General features: G+C 41.3%; 1 protein-coding gene across 1 annotated transcript in view; it reads right to left on the bottom strand.

Moving 5' to 3' along the window:
• The window catches only part of LOC132980832 (spectrin beta chain, non-erythrocytic 4-like), a 71,753-nt gene that overhangs the window by 22,090 nt on the left and 29,606 nt on the right, over positions 1 to 20,057 (bottom strand). The window contains exons 23-25 of the mRNA XM_061047179.1: positions 19,451 to 19,653; positions 18,105 to 18,195; positions 12,282 to 12,428 (exon numbers count right to left, since the gene is read on the bottom strand). Coding sequence (XP_060903162.1) covers positions 12,282 to 12,428; positions 18,105 to 18,195; positions 19,451 to 19,653 — 441 coding nt within the window. The remainder of the gene's footprint in view (positions 1 to 12,281; positions 12,429 to 18,104; positions 18,196 to 19,450; positions 19,654 to 20,057) is intronic.

Genomic DNA, 20,057 nt, shown 5'->3' with positions numbered 1-20,057 from the left:
ACCTTGTTGTATAAAAATGCCTCATAAATTACCTCACACTCCCCTCCCCTCTTCTCCCGTTCTTTTTCATATTTCTGCCCCCTTTTGTACCTCACCCTGTCTCGAACCCCCTTTTATACCCCGCCCCCCCTCACACACACACATTCATGAATGGATGAATGCGCACACACACACACACACACACACACACCACATTTCCTTATGTACACCTGCTCCCTTCCTTTTTTCCATTGAACCTCCCCCAGCATGAAGTCCTTCCCCCATTCAATTGAAATTCATCTTTTTTCAGACCTTGTTTTTCTGTGTTTATTTGTAAGTGTGTGTGTGTGTGTGTGTGTGTGTGTGTGTGTGTGTGTGTGTGTGTGTGTGTGAAAAATGTGTTAAAGAGAGAAGGAGCGTTCCAGAAAAAAAGGAAACAAAGTGTTTACATTATTCATTAATAAAGCGACATGGCTGCTAAAACTAGTGCAGGTAAAGAAGTGATATAAACATAAACATATAACAGTCATACTGCTTTATGTAAATATACTTTATGTTGCAATCACACTTCTTTAAGAGAAGACTAAACGTTTATAAGCTGAGAAGTTGAATAAAAACCATTTAAATGTAAAATATTAGACTTGGAGTCTGCAGCCCCCCGTGAGGCTCTGTGAGGATGGACATGAGGGATGCTTTGAGCTGCATGCTGTATGACATGCTCAGACGCAAATACTGTCCACAAATCAGTTAAAAAACGACTTAATAAAAGGAAAACTAAACTAAGGGATTGTCTTTATTGCCGGGTTTGCTGCTACCATACGACAAAAATGTACTTTAAAACATAATTAAAGATTTCAAAGGACTGGAAACTGCCAGAGATGAAGCAGCGCCGTCGAGCTGGTTGAGACTCGTACTAGTGCTGCGCTCAAACCTGTCCTTTTGCATGAAAAATATCGCCACGAGGAGTGACCAAGTCAGAGTCTAGACACCAAACAGAAAAAACATTTAGCTGCAATAAACATTTCAAACAATAAAAAACACAAGCTGTCTGACGGAAATAATAAAAATGTTACGATCGAAAGATTTATTCCTTATCGGACTGATGATAGATTTGATATTCTGACCTTCTTTTCCTGCTAAAGACTGAAACAAGTATCCATCATGTGGTGTTTGGCAGGTGGTACTTTCAGTCTCTCAGCCAAAGACATTTTTACCAAGATGGCTAAATAACTTTGATTAGTGATTCATCCTCCACAGAGGAAAACATCAAGCCTGACTAACTCACATTTTGATGCAAATCTACAGACACCTGGAGCCTGAAAACCGGATGTGACTGAGTCCAAAAAAACCCCGGACCGGCTGTTTGATAACGACCGAGGAAATCTGCGGTTACTCCAAGATGTGAGTGTGACTTCTTGTTAAAGCAAAATGATTCTTATAGAAGGAAAGTCATTCTTAAAACGCCACAGGTCTGAAGTCACCCAAAAACTAACAACACCCCTCATAAGAAAGAAAGCCATCTTATTCTGTTAAACAGTCTCTTGTGTTATTAGGAAAGGGGGGGCAGGTATTATAAGTTTTCTTCTTCCTGCTCCTGTTTGCTCATGAACAGTGTTTCAGCATTATGAGAAAATATTTCTTGTTGTGTTTTATTGTAAAACCATACACTGAAAGGAGCAAATAAATCAAATATGAAAATAAGCTATTTTTGTGGCGATGTGTAAGGTGCATGTTAATTTAGATATTATAAAATACAATATAAATATAATAAAAAATAAATAAAACTAAATAAAACTCCACTTGTATCTGATCTGTATTTTCATTATACAGTTTAAAAAGATATAAAAAGACATAATAATGTAATCCTCTTGAGATCACATACTTTGTACACCTGATCATAATAATATAATTTTTTAGCTAATTTTACAACATCAAGCTTGTGCCATGATATCTCCTACATTTAAGACATATGCAGGAGTATGAGATGAACTCACTTACAGGTTCATTAAATAAAAGGGGGGAAATTGATTTGGCTTAAAATGAAGCAGCTGCGTGCCGTTGAAGAAGAGAAAAGTGAGTAGAAGAAGGACGAGAACACAAAGTTTTGGAGTTTTCCTAAAGAAGTAACTTCCACACATCTTAGCGGGACAAACTGAAGAGGCATCTCTCAGCAGTAAACGAGTGTATGTAGATTAACACACACACACACACACACACACACACACACAGACACACACAGAAAAAGCGCTTAGGGATTTAAAAGCTGCACATCAGGCTTTGCTACAGCACTCATTGTCCTGTAGTTCCAGTGTGAATGTGTTACGTCAGCCTTCCTTGCGGGCTGTTTCCCTGGCTGCTGCTGCTGCTGCTGATGTATTCTGTCCTCTGCAGTAAGTGGGAGTGCTGCGTGGGCTCGAGCGGCATCACCCACGGGCTCCGAGCTGCTACTCCACACACTCACACATACTCAGCCTGCGGTTCAAAGAGGAGCATGGTATTCTACCACTCTTACAAACAGTATCCACCGAGATCCCGCAGCATCCTGATCAGGACACAAAGTCATGTGAAATCCATCTCCATCACACGTCTGACATGATAGTTTAAGTTCAGGTTTCTCCGTCTGTGCATGCAGTTTCATATGTTCCTCGAGAGTCATCAGAGAAGTCTTTATCAGAAAACTATAAAAACAACACCAAGAAAGGGTTTCTGTGTTGATATGGACGTGTACATGAACCAGACGAATGTATGGAAGAACACATTCAGAGTGAAGACGAACAGGAGGGAGACGAGTCTTCAGGACAGGAAGTGGAAGAACACTGACGCTAACAGTAACAGATGGGGCTTCCCCGTTCTGCTGTCTGGTCTGTATATTACAGCAGACATCTGCTCCCGAGCGTCACTGCTGACACTCTGCTGGTCACTGTGTCTGTCACAGTCGGCCCACGGCGGCTATTGTGTCAATATTTACTCCATGATTTAAAAAAAAAAGTCTTTGTACGACCAAACTGAAACAAGTTAAAGCTTTCACTCTTTACATGATAACTTTGTTCTCAGGTGGTGATGCAGCAGAATCCATTCAGACTACACATGAACTCAAAGCAGCTTTTTAGAATATCGTAATAAACTAACTAAACTCCAAGCAGGCAGAATTTATTCAAAACATCTCCCAGAAATACATCTTCATGCTTTTTATTTTATCTGAAGTTTTATTTGTAAGCTATAAATTAGCGTTGTCATGATTTCATAATTTCAAACTTTGATATGACACTAGTAGAAATCAAATATGGATACCTGTTTTAAAAAACATGGTAACAGAAATAGAAGTCCTAAACACCCAATTTTGAGTAACCAATGTTTTTGTTTTACAGTGGTCAGGAGTTTACCTGACATTTTAATGGATTCATTCCTCTCCCAAACACCCATCACAATAGTAAAAAGTTACTTTTCAATGCTGTATAGATCGTATTGTTTTAAAACACATGGTATCGGAAAAAAATAATTTAATTAAAGAAGATTTGACGACCTTACGATTTGTATAATTTAACCCTAAATGTGCGTCTATCATTTCAGAGACGACTGGTGGCATGACCCGGGCCAGGTCACTTCCCGAGTGCTGCCGAGGTTCCCCTTGAGCAAGGCACCGAACCCCCACCCGCTCTGTTGCGCTGCCTTATGTAGCAGTGTGTAGCAGCCCCACTCTGACATCTCTCCCACTAATGCATGTCCACAGGTCCTGCTTGTGCATGTGTGTGATTCGGGCGTATGTGTGTGAGAAGCTTGTTTCTAAATCACAGAGTGTAAACCAGAATTTTCCTCAGGGATTAATAAAAGTATTTCAAAATAAAAAATAAATAAAAAAATAGACATCAACATCTCAGGAAAGTGACAAAGGACGCAAAAGGATGGAAAAATAAAGCTCACATATCCAAGAGAACGGCGTTTTAACCTACAGGAGGTTAACAGTCTTAATAAAGTATACATGCCATCAAACAGGCGCTTACTGTATACAAACCTCTAAACTAACGTGCTGCACAAAGATACAAAGAAAGACTGAAACAAGCTGTCGTTTACACATACAAGCAATCTGCTCTTGATAAAAGAAAAGGAGTTAAACAGATAAAAACTGCACACACACACACGCTCCTCTCTGTGCTGCTTTAAGAGCATCACTGTGACTGATGGACTGAGATTTTTTTATTTTATTTTGCCTTTTTCAAACCCTCGAGTCTGCCCTTTTGAACTGAGAGCATCAGAGTGCTCTGAGAGATATCTGAAAGAACAAGAACCATTATTTCAATTCACTGCACTCTCCTTTTGTAAGATATTTGTGAGTTATGAACTAGATAGAAACTGCACGCTGATTGGATATCAACCTCCTAATTTAATAATGTAATCAGTAAATGAAGAGGTTAACTGCTGTGGGACAAACACATAAAGACAGTCTTAATGAAATGACATCATTCGATCTGCTTTTATTTTCTGTTCACCTGTAAATGGTCTTTGAAATTTTAGCAGGAATAGATGGTCTAAATATATATTTAGCTGAAAATAGAGCAAACAGAATCCGGTTCAAACTCTTCTGCGGCGCGTGACGACAGTGTGGGAAGGATGGAGTCTTATCAGCCGGGTTGCAGTGCAGGCAGAGACAAGAGAAGGCTCCTGCACAGATTCACTGTGAGACATATTGAGGTCAGAGTAAGAAACCAGAGGATGACCGAGAGTGGTTACCATCATGTCATGTTTTTTACACTTTGCGTAATTATTCATGGGAGTAGTGTTGAGTGGACCCTCATCTCTCTGCTGTTGGACTTTCAGCTCACTAATGTTATCACTTAACATCTCATAAACTGATTAATCTAAGATGTTTTAATTAAGTGTCTTATTTTCTGATGTATCCCTCATTTCTTTTCTTTTCTTCTATAGGATGTGTGATGGTTTGTGTGGTTCTGCTGACTGTAAAGCAAATTGGAGTGGAGATAATGAAGGAAAATAAAAAATATAACAGCAGCATTTTCTGATTTCTTTTCTTTTCTTCTGTAGTTTTTGTGATGGTTTGTGTGGTACTGCTGGCTGTACTGCTGCAAATTAAATTTGGTATAATAAAGAAATCCTTGATCCTACAGCAGCATCTAAACAGCAATTAGTAGAGCTTATGGATATTTTTAAGATAGCATCTACAGCATTAAATCTATTTCATTCAAAGAAACCTTCTCCGTCTTCCTCAGTCACTCTCTCATCCTCTGTCAGTTCGATAAATGTCACCATGAATGCTGCATGAACAGTGTTTCACTAGTATGTGTTTACGACTGGCGATAATGAAGGAAAATCTAAAATATAACAGCAGGTCTATGTCTCAGTTTACCATTTGCTCTCAGTCAGTGCTGGTCTCATCACATCTCCATTGATGTTGTCACCACACAACGCCGCACCCACCTACACACACTCACACTCCCTCATTCACACTCACACTTTGTCATATAATGCACAACCAGCACAAAACTACAGGTCAGAATTAATGCACACAGGGCTTTGTGAGTGAGGCAGTAGCGTATATATATCAAAAATGGTAAAGACAAAGATGCATTGATGTGCATTCAAAACTTCATGACATCACAAAGGGCAGTAGCCCCTCCCCCAGGTGGGTGACACTCCCACAGCTAGGTGTTTGTTCTGCCCTCTGAGTCTGCCTTCTCACCGTAAAAACTACGGTATGGTGCGAGAAAGCCCGGGCCACATCCCCTTCCAGAGAGGGGGCGTGGTCAGACACGGCTCATTTACATATTTAAAGGTACAGACACAGAAACAGCCTGTTCTGAGCAGGGCTGAAATAGAGGAGTTTATAGACATGATCAAATACAGGATCAGAGTGGATTTAGAACAAGAAACTTCACAGGCATGTTTTGAGGAGCTCTGAGATATTTAAAGTGGTTGTAAAGGAGTGTAATACCTGACCTTTAAGACAATATAACCCGGGGTTCTCTCTACTGCACTTGACTCCTGGAACAAGTTACAGTATCTGCTTGGCATAATGGCACGTTGACCTTTTGGACGTTTCAGGAAATTGATTTGAAACCTCTTGACCTCAGCCTCTAACTGTTTTACACAAGTCTGCCTTTGTTATATTTTTTCTCAAACATTTGAATAATCAGATTTTTATCTATTTTAGTACATTTAAGGCTTTATCTCTCATTCATCTTTTTTAATTGCTTCTGCATCTGACTTGAAATCATTGTAAATGAGGGTTGCCCCCTCAATGACCTTTCAATAATAAATTGATTGATTGATGGATGTGTGCAAAAACCCCAAAAGGGATTTATATAAGGAGAAGGGAACAATTTCAAGCTCAAAACACATACAGCTTTACTTACAATCTTATTTTCCGATGTGTTATAAATCCGTGACAGAGAGTGAGTGACAGTTCAGGGCAGCAGTGGCTAACATTGTTCTTACTAATGAGTTAATGAGGTTTCATTTTCAAGCATGTCGGAAGAGAAAGTGGACAGGAAGCGAAAGCCCACAGGATCTCGGCTAGTAACTGCATTGGGAGAAGGCCATTTTCACTGTGCACTCACACACTCCCCCACATTCTCACATACACAAACAAACACAATCTGCTGCAGCTGAAGCAAATCGCCCGGAACAGCCAGCAGCTTCTATTTGGACTAAATCACTGCGGAGTTGCATTTCAGACATTGCAGACTGACTAGACATTTCTTTACAAGCAGCATGTGTACTAGAGGTGTTGCAGACCACGGTTACATTGATTTTTAACTCTGTATTTAGAAAAACTCTAAGGTTCTATATTTGGTGAAAAAACAAAAACAAGTGACACAACAAATCGTATACTTGCATAGAGGTATTAATCTTTCATTTTTAGTTTTGATACAAATATTTCCACTCTGGTCTTCCATCAAAAAGTTCGTAGACTTTGTCATGGCCTCCCAATCCAGATTAGTTCGTCATTTATTTCATATCTGTTAATCTGGAAGGCAGGGCTGGGCAATTAGTCAAATTCAATTAGATTTTTGCGTCCCACAAAGATGAAATCAAGATTTAATAACGATTACTGTGCTGCATGCTGTGTTGCGCTCTTTTTTTCCCACAGGTTTTTTCATGTGTATTAAATGTTTCAAAGTATTTGTTGTTGTTATATTTTTCAAATATCAAAAACATAGTAATTTATTATTTATTTGTCATTATTTTATAAATGTGTTTTTTTTTTTTTAGATTAATTTTTTGACTTTTTATGCCTTTGTTAGGGCAGTGGATAGCGTCAGAAATCAGAGAGAGAGATTGGGGAATGACAGGCGGGAAAGGAGCCACAGGCCGGATTTGAACCCGGGCCACCCGTCTTGAGGACTACAGCCTTCGTACATGGGGCGTGGGCACTAACCACTACACCACCGGCGCCCCATATATTTAGATTATTTCACTTTTTTAAATGTGCTGCTTGTTTCTCAGAGTGTTCAGCATGTTGAAGTGTTAAGAGTGTTTAGGATCGACACATGAATGTGATGCAGATGTTGTAAAATCAACGAGTAATCCTGTTTAACAATCACGATCTCAGTGTCAATCAAAATAATAGTGAGTATGATTTTTGCCATAATCGAGCAGCCCTACTGGAAGGCGCGTCATCCTGCAGCAACAGAACAGCAGAGTTATTGATTTAACAAAGCATTACACATTCAGAACACTGCAAACCGCAGCTTTTTTAGATTCAGCCCTCTATACTACTCCACATAAACACCTACTGTCGGGGGGGGGGGGGGGGGGGGCTTCATCTCAACACTCTCCTGCTGTGTCTTACATCACTTCCTGTTAAGTCTTGACTTGTTTCCGGTCCCATTTGGATTGAAGCATAGTTAGAGACAGAGAGAGAGAGAGAGAGAGAGAGAGAGAGAGAGAGAGAGAGAGAGAGAGAGAGAGATGGGAAGGAGGAATGACCTTCACATGTGAGCTGTACACAGAAAGGGGAAAGACAGAAGAAGAAGGGAGAAGGGATGGGACAGCTGTTGCCGGGGCAACCGCCTCAAGCACAGGAAGAGGTGACAAACTGCTGCTGGATGCTCGACGTCACAGCAGAAACTGACACAGCACACTGCATGCATCACAATGAACCGAAAAAAAAGCTTCCTCAGCCGGGGTCTCCCTCAGCGGCGGGTGTCACACACACAGCAAAGATTATCGGCGCTCAACTCTGAGCTCTGTTCTCAAAGTTACAACCACACGTTAAAGCAATGAAATACTATGAAATACACTTTTCTTAGAGTCTGATGAAAACTTCCTGAATGTTTTCACTGAGGATGGAATAGAGAGAAGTGGCATTTAGTGGCTACCTAAAACTCTCTGAGACACTTCAGATCTGGTAAAAACGTATGCACACTTTACGCTACAGATACAGACACGCTCACAGATGGCTGACGCTTCCCTAACAGGCTATGTACTTGACACAGTCCTTCAAGGAAGAGAAGGGCTCTTACCCGATTACATAAATAGACCTGAGACTCTCAGAGGACAAAAGCAGAGAGACAAAACCAGGACACAAGATGCACAGTACAGAGAAAAGAACCACAATAATAATTAAATAATGAGGATTTACAGTTGTACTCGACTTCTCAGTCGGGAGGCCTGATGTTTTTCTTTGTTTGAAACTGTTTAGAGTTAAACCATTTAACGTGTGTTCATTGTAAAACACTTTTTAAACGGTTTACCAACAGATGCATGTCAGGAGCTGAGCTGCAGCACAGAGTAAACCAATAGGACGATGTTTTCTAACACCATTCAGCAAAGTAAACAGATCCTTACTGTTGCTGTTTTGCCATGATAAAACGCAAAATCCTACACTTTAAAAAAAAGAAGAAGGTTGTTGCTAAGCAACGGCCACGAACAGGCTTATGGAACAAACATGGCTGCCCAACAACTTCAGAAGCTATAACTCTGTCTAAGTATCTGCCAACAGCTCGACAGCCTGGTGTGACTGCAGGCTGCTACAGAAGCTGTGACCACTAGAGCTGGAAACACACCAATATGAAACTGGAACCTCAATATTTATGAGGATAATATATCTGCATTATGCATGACATATTACCCACTAGGATATGAACTTAAAAATGACCTGATTCGATGCTTAACCCTAAAACAACTTTTGAATGAAGTGAAGACAAGCCACAGTGTTACATCTCAGACAGACTGTTACGCTCTAAGACAAAAATTTGAGTGCAGATACAAATACACACTCATATATTTAAACTTTGCCCCAGATGTTTCTCTACATGCACCATGATGCTCCTTTTTCCAAATAAAGATAAAAACGCTGTCTCATCTTTTATGTTCTCTGGCTGAATTCAAACAACGGTGTCTCCCACATTTTGATAAATCATCGTGTACATGTTGTTCAGCTGAGAAATAAACACATTAACCCTCTCTCCAGCTCCCTGCTGACATTTCACAGAAGTCTTAGTTTTGGTGTTTGCAGTAGAAACAGGTTTGTAATAATTACTATTATATATCGCTACTTAGTAGACAAAAATAAAATGAATGAATATAAACACTAAGAAATGTTTCTGTGTTGTTTGAGCACTGAGGAGAGTTGAGTAGGTTGATATTGTTTTTTACCGCCTGCCAAATTACATCCTTAGATCTAAAGATGCAAACAAAGAATTGCACTTGGCGACGATCTAATGCTTGAGATGGTGGGCGTAAAAACAACAATGGGCTCTTTATTTAAGGAAGCAACAGTAGATTTCATGCACAGATCTTTTATTGTTTATACTGTTGTCCAATGAATTCTTGCTTATGATAAAAAAAACAACCTACAATGCATTTATACCAGCGTTGAAAGAAGTTAAACCCAGACTGATCACTTGTTTCACAAATAAGGAATCTATCATCCTGGTCCATTTATCAAACACTGAACTCTCCTGTAACACCATCACCTGCAGACAAATAACGAGTATGACAAGAAACTCCCTCTCCCCCCTAAGCGTTTTCCAGTAACCCAACTCCGCCTTCAGAGTAGCACACGACCCGTGAATCTATACTGGAAAAAAGCTCAGCGCTCTCAGGCCTCACTGTGCTGCGTTCATATCTGTCCATCATTACACATCAGCCACTTTCTCCACATCATATGCCCACATTACAGACATGCACTGCACACACAGCTCCCCATTATAGCAGAAGAAATGGAGAGGAATGATTGGCCTCTCAGCAACAGGCATACAGTAATTAGACATAATGAGCAGCATACAGTATAAATCACTCAGCACCCACCTGTACAGCCTTCATACACAATGTTACAGTGATCAGCTGATTCTGCAGCAAAGAGCGCTGACGTTAAAGTATAACTGTACCTGTTTAGCTAAAGCTTTTCTGCTCAGACTGTGTGAGATGATTTTTATTAGAAAAAAATGAACAACAAAACAAAGAACCAGTTTTGTTTTAAAAATTTGACATTTGTGGTCATGCATTAATGTTTCATTATTAAGTCACATCAGAACTTTAGGTGGATGTTAGGGGGTCTTCAATGCACCCATTTACTTTAAAAAAAGTTGATACAAGTCTTACTAATGGTCCATTAACCCCCCCCCCCCCCCCCCCCCCCCCCCCCATTGAGTTTTCTCTCATGTAATACAAGAAGAAGAAGCTCATTCTCACTTTTATGAAGCTACATTTTGTTAAAGTGAATTTCTCATTTATCAAAGAAGCTGCAGATTGTTGTCAGTCTTTTAATTGATCACCAGGTTGACCAATAGTCTCAGCTGTAATCTGTAAATTCTCATACGGTCTGGGCATGTTCAACACATATAACAGTTCCCTGCGCTGGCTCCATCGCTCTACTCCCACCAGGGGAGTTCAGTTTCCGCCCTGCCCAAAACGAGACTGCAGAGAGTCTAGAAATTATGTCACAGACAACTGTTTGCACCATCGTAGCAGGAGGGAAAGCAGTGAAGCTATTTTTAATGTTTCAGATGGCAATATGTACTGTAATGGTTTTGTTCCCGCAGCAGAAACAGCATTTCTTTGGCTTTATTCTGAACAGATGACCAGCAAATATTTGTGTTTTCCTATGATTTCTACACTGCAGCCTGTAAACCTTACAGTCACAGGTTTCTATGACAGACCATGGGTTCACTTCATCAGCATCCACATGTCCTGTGACAACTCACTCAGCAGCCACTGACTGTTCCTGTGTCTGTATACTGCGATGAATCATCTCATGAATCTCTTTTTTTATTTACTGAAACAGTAAATCATCTGGTTTTTAAAAGTGGAACTGGAACTGAATCAGAGACAAACTCACCCTAAACATCAGGTAACCTCGTAAAAAGGAAAGCCTGCAGAGATAGAGACTAAACATGTTGGACTTGGATATATTTTATATTTTTAATCTTCCTTGTGCATAGAATAAAGTTTATTTTGCTGTAATTAAATTATTATCCATCACTCATGTAACCAGAAAAACAATAAAATAGACATACACATAAGAACTCCATCCATCTGTAGTGTTACATCAACAAATGCCATTCAATTATCACCTTCACAGGCCAAACACAAGACGCACTATGTGTGAATTAGACTAAAATAGGAGCAGAAGTCTGTGATGAGAAACAGGCAGCCTGAGGGGATCCTTCAGCTCTTCTGACCAGCTCTGATTTTACACGTCAAGATTCACCTCAGACATGTGAACACAAGCGCTCACAGTCGAGCCAGCAGAAACCTGAACGTGTCGTGCAGCTAGGGAAACACTGGAGAGCCTCATTATGTCCTGTGTTGATTTCAGATTTAGACAGGAGACTGATGACGTGCTGTATTAATCTCCTTAATATGAAACAGAACCTATCAGGACTCAGTGAAGGTTACAGCACACCCTGCTCTATTTAAAAACCCCCTCATTAATACTTTCTGCCCTTCCTACCGCTTTGTTACGCTTTCATTAAGCACATTTAGGATGGTGTTTAATACGAGGACTGTTGTACAAAAGAGTTTAAAATAATAATACAGCTAAAACAACTACTTTAAAATGACTAGACTGTTAGCAAAGCGTCTGCTGTGGTAGCACACATTCAGCTCAGAAAGAGAAAGTCTGGAAAAGATAGAAAACATCTAGAAAAAAAAAGCTGCTACAACAAAACAGCGAAGACAAATCGCTGAATACTTATCACCATGAGCTGTAAATACCACACAATAAGCTTTATAGAACAATATTCCACATCCAGCAATGGTATGAAATTCACTTTTAATGAGCCTGTGAACTTTAACTCAAGAGAATAAAGTCTATTTAATTAAAGCAAAGCAGCACTCACCTTCTCAATTTTGTCCAGCCATTCCTTATTCTGGGCCAGCTCGGCCATGAAGGCCTGGTGCTTGAGCCATTTCTTATGAAGCTTCTGGGTCTCGTCTCGGCTACTGTCCCTCGCCATTAGCATCTTCTCACACACCCAGTCCCCGAGCTGGGCGAGAGAGAGGCAGGGAGAGAATAGGAGAGAGAGAAAGGTCAGTATTGGACAGGCATAAATACAGTAGATTAAAACTTATTTTATAAACATCTGGATGAACCAAAAACACTCTGAACACTGATATGTGTGTAGCGTAATATCTGTATTGAATATTTGACATAATGGGCCTTTGATTAGCTTCTGACCACAATAATAAAAATAATAAAAAAGAGGAGTTTGTGTGGATAATCACACCAGAAAAACCTACAGTTGCAAACACAAGGTCAAACCCCCGGACCATGAATATTTAATGACGCACAGCAGGCACATGTAGGCTGACACACGTGTACCAACAAGCATGGCGGCAGGATTTCACATGTACACACAAAACACCAGCAGATCAGTATCCACAGCATCAACACACTCCACCCAGTAAACATCCAGCACTCACTCACACACACACACTCCAATTATCCATCAAATATACACATTTTGATCACACAGACTGTGTTCATGGGACAAACACACCTCAGTAAAAACACCACCAACATATTCAGGTCGGCATTAGCCTCCTCGTCTCTCTGTCATCGCTCCCCCTTTTCTCACACATGCATGCAACATTTCCACCTGCACACACGACTGTCTCTCCTGACCAAGCTGATATCAAAATGAACCCAGTTTACCGGCAACGTCTAACAGGATCAACCAACGAGACTGTGGCAGCTGCAGGCAGCCATTGGTTTCCGCATCCTCGCTTGTCTGCCTTTCACACACATGCAGAGATGCTCTCCATCATCGAGACGTATGGAAGAGAAAATGAGCGCAAAAAAATGGAAACAAAAAAAAGGGGTTGATGGATAGAAAGGTGTCTTCTGTAGAGCTGATCAGAAGGAGAAGCGACCACAAAAGATGTGCAGAGAGGAAAATGCCAAGCAGCCGGGTAAATAACAACAATACTGGCTGAGCAGACAGACTGGATACTTCGAACTGAGGCTGAGCTCCCCCTCCCTCTTCTCTCTCTCTCTCTCTCTCTCTCTCTCTGTATTTGCTTTGAGGATTCGCTGTAACCACTATCAGTGGAGAGAGGAGGGGCGGGGGCGGATCAGTGACGAGGGAGAGGGCAGGAATGAGGACGACTGAAGAAATAAGTAGAAGAAGAGAAAGAAATAAAAAAAAGGAAAGATCCTCCTAAAAAAACAATAAAATGGCAGGCAGCCCAGCCGGTGGATGGGTTGCCCCTCCCCTACCCTGCCTCACACCTACAGCGAGTGGGATAGAGAGAGTGAGCAGGCAGCCTGGCTGGATGGAGGAGAAATCGAGTGGAGGAGGAGGAGGAGGAGGAGGAGCAAACGACTGGGATTGGGATTTTGGTAGGGGGGTGGGGGGGTGGGGGGGCAGGGATGCAGGCAGTGCCTCCAGGCTCACCGGTTATGGCTAATGAAGCTGAGCTGGAAGAGGTGGAGGGGGATGTGGGCTTTGAATGGTGTCACAGTAGGTGGATGGGTGAAGGTGAAGAGAAAATATCCTGAGTTACAAAAGAGGAGATTCATTTTTATGAGCACCGGTCTTCTCCAAACAGCCGTGCTCACGACTCCTCCACAGCTGCTTTTGTTTCATCCTTCATCTCCCCGCACCACACACACACACACACACACACACACACACACACACACACCAACCCCCTCTACCATCCCTCTCTTTCTCTCTGCAGCTGTACTCTCAGTCTCCAGCTTGCCTGACGCTGCTGCAGTGGTAAAGCAGAGAGAGAAGAGAGAGAGAGAGAAACAGTACAGGTTTGCACAGAGAAAAAAGAAAGGAGTGTGATAGTTGGAGAAAGAAGAGGCCGGGACATATTGGGGGGGGGGGGGGGGAATTTATCCTGAATGATGCATTTGTAGTTTGATGGATTTCCTGCTCCTCTTTCCTTTAAGAGACGAGGGCTGGATGTCTGTCTGACGCCCCCCTCTGTTGTCACTCTGTCACCTCACACACACACACACACACACACACACACACACACACACACACACACACACACACACACACACACACACACACACACACACACTGTACAGGCGGGTTAGGACATGCAACACGCCGCACACGTTCACACATGCAAACAAGAATATGTGCACACTCAAACTCATAATGATTGTGCAAACACACGTGCATGAACACACACACACAGACAGGTCCGCTGACTGCAGAGGTCACGCAGGGTCACAGCCTGATGCCCCCCCCCCCCCCCCCCCCTTGAGGATGTGAATGAATTGAGGGTGCAGGAGGTGGAGAGAGGGAGTGTGTGAGTGTGTGTGTGTGTGTTGGGTAAAACGGACGGGGAGGCGTTAGAACATGAATGAGACTGAGTGAGGGAGGGGGAGGAGGACATATAGTTGGTCTGAGTGACGCGTGAGGGGGAGAAGGCGACGGAAAAAAGGAGGAAGAGAAAACAATGAATGAGGGACGAGGAGGGACATAAAGGGATTCATCATCACATCAAGTCGAATTCTGATCGAAGAGGAGGGAACAAGGAAGACTTAGCAAGGCGATGGGAATGTGTGGAACTAAAATGTTTCATCTATTAATTCATAAATAGCCAACAGGGTGCCCCGTGCACAGCCTAAACATGTTCTCAGGTGCGCACGGTTGCAGGAACACACCACAAAAAATGAATCATAATTCCGTGGCACACTGAAAATAACTTATTATATAACTATATTTTATTGTGATATTCTATTGTTAGCTCACAGTGAAATATAGTAAAGTTATTTTCAGTGTGCCACGGATTTATGATCTATTAATTAATAAGTCGAGCATCAGATTATTTGTCTGCTGCATTCCTGATTATTCAGTCTCCTCTTAAGTTTTTATCTCTGAAAGTGTTAAAATATAGTTTTATTCAGTCTCTGTGCTGTTTGTAGGCTCAGGCCTTTTGGATGTTACATCGCTATCTGATAAATGAACACAGACTGATTTATTTATGACATATTGCCCTTTGATTTGGAAATCATAAATTAATGATTCATTTGAAAGTAATAATTATTTTACTGCCAATTTAAATTATTTTATTCTCCATATAGGAGAGATTTTTGAAATGACAAACACATCCAGGTGAGTCAGATCTTAGATTTCAAGAAACACTGTTTTCATTTGAATTATGTCGCACATAAAACAATAAATCTCTTGTAATATATGAGGAAACCAGGCCACACACTACAAGAGGAACTGCATACAGAGGGACTTTTTGTTTGTTTCATGGGTTCTGGACACACTGTGTTCAGTACTGCAGCCTTCAGGCACACACCTGCTCTTTTGCTGAAACAGACCGGGAGGTGAATCCGGGTAAAAAGCTGCAGTATGACAAAGAGTTCACCGCTTCAATACCCTTTAGTACCAAAGATATGGTTGGTAATAAAAAAAAACAAGAAAGAGGCAGGTTGAAGAGGGATTTTCAGGATTATGTAAGAGGGAAAATTCCATTACAAGAATAACAGGTTTACTCCTGTATTGTTTAAGCAACAAGCGAAGCCACAAATTCAATCACAAGGCCGACTAAAGATTCAATTATTATACAAATAGACCCAAGTATATTTAAGTGAAAGCCCAGACTTTACACAGGTATGTTACTGCTGGTTATGTAGATGTAACAACAACCGTTTCAGAAATACCATTGTTCCCTTGCCCATCAAAGCCCTCAACAGTACCTAAGCTGTGATGTGTGTGTGTGTGTGTGTGTGTGTGTGTGTGTGTGTGTATGTGTGCATGTATGAGGTGGTGTGAGTGTGTGTGTGTGTGTGTGTGTGTGTGTGTGTGTGTGTGTGTGTGTGTGTGTGTGTGTGTGTGCATGTATGAGGTGGTGTGAGTGTGTGTGTGTGTGTGTGTGTATGTGTGCATGTATGAGGTGGTGTGAGTGTGTGTGTGTGTGTGTGTGTGTGTGTGTGTGTGTGTGTGTGTGCATGTATGAGGTGGTGTGAGTGTGTGTGTGTGTGTGTGTGTGTGTGTGTGTGTGTGTGTGTGTGAGTGTGTGTGTATGTGTGCATGTATGAGGTGGTGTGAGTGTGTGTGTGTGTGTGTGTGTGTGTGTGTGTGTGTGTGTGTGTGTGTGTGTGTGTGTGTGTGTGTATGTGTGCATGTATGAGGTGGTGTGAGTGTGTGTGTGTGTGTGTGTGTGTGTGTGAAGATGTGTAGCTGTACCTGCATTGTTTATCACTTTTCTTAACTATTACATATTTATGGTTTTAGTAATTCACTTGTATGGAATTGAATGATTATTTAACTGACATGTTTTACAGACGAATGAATGTCTCTGTGAAGTCCAAGACACATTTCCCACTGGGACAATGAAGTTAATCTTAAAACAAATCTTGTAAAAAGTTGTGTTTGACATACTTAGAATAAATAGTCTGGTCTGTTGTGATGGAAGTTTATTCTAGAGGTTAACGTTCTTTGCACCTTGTCTTTTATTTCTGCCTCGTGAGGAAAGTGTTTGTAAAAGAGCAGCTTCATCTAGGGAGAATTTGATGCTAACTAGAGCTAAACCTAAAGACTCAAGTCTGTATCAAAACTGAGCTGAATATTCCAACACATGAAACACTTCCTGTTCAGCACTGGTCCAGTTGAGCTGTTTTTTTAAAATCTATTTGTCTTCATATGGCATAAAGCGGCAGTGTTGGACGCTCTGTCTGACAGCGTGTCATGTATGTATCCCCTGAAGACAAAAGAAGAGACACTTTGGATGTCGTGCAATAAAAAAAATCTGAAGGTCAGCGTGAAGCAGCAGGCAGGAAACACGAGGATGCAGCCTCAGAGAGCAGAACACACCCTGGCAGCTGAGAGCTCAGGTTCCTACTGACTGACGCAGTGTCACTCGCCCACTGAAGGCTACACACACCACACACACACACACACACACTCAGGGGAAGACTCCTCGTGCTCACCGTATTCCTACAGACAAGGCGTACCGCATAGGAACTGACAGATACTGTACACAGCTGACACACGCTGACACACACACACACACACACACACACACACTCATGTACAGTACACAGAGAGATACACTCTTCCGCCTCTGAATTAGTGATGAGGAGCTGTGCTGCTGAATTATTCAGTAGAGCCAACGAGAGAAAGTTGCTGAAACTAAACAAGGTTTTGGCCCAGAAAGAGACCCACGATGACTCTGCAGGGCGAGAGAGTGAACTGCAGGTTCGGGCCGAGGTGAGCTGTGAGCAACACATTTATAGACGCACAAGAGGTGTGGACTCTGGCAGGGATATCTTCACACATACACAAATAAATAATGTGCGATCCTCAATGTTTTTTTTTTAAATCTATCGTTATAGCTGACGTTTCATAGCACAAGATCTCATATTCACATCGGTGAAACAAAAACCTACAGATCATACTACTCAGATTCACTCGTATCACTTTGTCTAGAACAGACTGCACAATGGCTAACTGTGACAAAGGGGTACAACAGGAGGTCAAAGTGTGTTCTTGGGTGATGCACTAACGAGTGAAACACATTTGGCCTCTAGAGGTCGCCGAAATCTGAAGTTGGCTTTGCAAGTAAAAAAAAAAAAAGAGATTTTAATCCTCTTACTTTTCTCTTTAAAAACTGACTCACTATGACATCACACTGTACCGAGTTCCCTGAAGTTCAACCAATCCATCGTGTCTGTAGCCTCCTACCTCATGACAGTCCTGAAGAAACCTCTGAAGTTCCCATTGGTCGTTCAGTTTGTCCAGCCACTGCTGGGCCAGCTCTCTGTTCTGGTTTCCCCTGAAAGAGTGAGGGACAGACTATTCAGTTTCATGTTATCAAAGTATAATATTCACATGATTCTATCTTCTTTATCTGTACGCGTTATTTGACAGGTGATGACGTATCTGAAAATCAAATGTAGATTTGTGACTTTCTTTTGTTTTGGATAGAAATTCACATAATTAAGGTTAATGATTTATGTAGATAACAAAAAAAAGATGGTTTGTACCTGTTTTAGATTCATTAACATAATTGAGAAATGATTTATTACACAACCAGAATGCGATACATTAAAATAATGATGTTGCCCTGTGCTCGTTTCTCTGCCCCCATGAGAGAGAAATAAATGTCCAATGAGTTAAATTATGTAAATTTAATCTCAAACCCATATGGTTCCTCAATTGGTATTGTTGGACACATTCACAGACAAACCCCCAACCCCCCACCCAACACAGATACACAGATACACAGATACACAGCAGCCCCACCTCAGCCATCACACAGATTTCATGGTCAGGTGTCACTTTTGGTCCAAACAGAAGAGCTTCTGTTTTCTGTGTTTTTGTTCCTTTTTAAACTTGGGAGTCTCCTTGTATCCAGTTCTTTAGCTCTTATTCTTCTTTTTATTATGCTTGCATTGTGTCTGAACAGCTGCACAATGCCTTAAAAGCAGCTCAACGGACTAAGTGTGGTGCTTCAGTTGGATTTCTGTTTGAACAGAGCCAAAATCTAACCTGAAATATTACCGGGAGAAAAAAGTTCTGCAGATTTTCATTTACCCGTGAATGAAACCTGAAGAATTCAATAGACTGAAATTAAATTACACAGGGAAAGGTTTTATTTGAGTTTTCTTTTTTGTATCCATCAAATCCAAAGAGTTCAACACGTTGATCTTAAAGACACAACTCTCACTTCTTCCTCTTTACAGTATGAAAAAAGTTCCCAAAAGAACAAGGCAGTCCTTTAGTCGTTTCTCTGCTTTGACGGGCTTTAACTTTTTCATTTATTTATTGGTAAACTGCGTCTAGACTCAGAAATGTTCCATAAATGGAAACCATTGATCCTTAAGAGTGTAATTCATAAACAGGTGAGAAAACTTTTTATTCAAATTTCCAGTGTGAGAATTACACTTTCAAAGTATTTTCGATATCCTTTAATTCCTCCAACTAAAGTAAAAATGATTTTATACAATGCCTTCATTTCATTTTAGCTTGAATCTGAGTATTTCCTTTATTACTCTGCATGATCCTTTTGTTTCTATGATTTTCGGTACCTGCTGGCGAGCGTGTCGATGCGTTCCTTGATGCGATCTGAGTAGATGTTGTTCTGGCTGATCAGGCTCTCTCCAGCCTCGATCACAGCTTTGATCCTGTGCAGGTTCAGCTCCATCGTGGTGGTGAAGTCCTTGTGCTTCTTTATGGCTGCTTCGACCGTTTCCACCGTGGTCGGCAGCTCCACGTGAGCCAGGGCGGACTCCTAGATCATGAAGAGGGGAAGAGAAGAGGGATTAAAGCCCATAAATATACCAAAACAGTGAATAACGCCCAGTTTTGTTTACTTTTTTAAGGTTTATTTTTTTGCTTTTTTTGCCTTTATTTGATTTGAGGTCGGATTCGAACCTGGACCGCCCACTTGGACGACTGTAGCCTCTGTACTAGGCTACCAGCACCCCCAGTGTTGTTTCTTAGCTACATAGTCAAAAAGAAAATATCCATCTTCTCCTGGTTGATCCATTTGTTGGTTACGTCTGAGGCCTGTGAATCAGAGTGTTGGCTGCTTTTATACGACAGTTTAAAGGCTTTATATGTGATTTTTTTTGATCCAGCAGATGTCGCCCTTGAGCACCAGCATGAAACCAAAACAACTCGCGCTGCATTGTT

Source organism: Labrus mixtus, chromosome 9 (genome assembly GCF_963584025.1).
Source record: "Labrus mixtus chromosome 9, fLabMix1.1, whole genome shotgun sequence".
Classification (NCBI taxonomy): domain Eukaryota; kingdom Metazoa; phylum Chordata; class Actinopteri; order Labriformes; family Labridae; genus Labrus; species Labrus mixtus.
The sequence above is the reverse complement of the archived record's forward strand: the minus strand, read 5'-3'. Positions and strand labels throughout refer to the sequence as shown.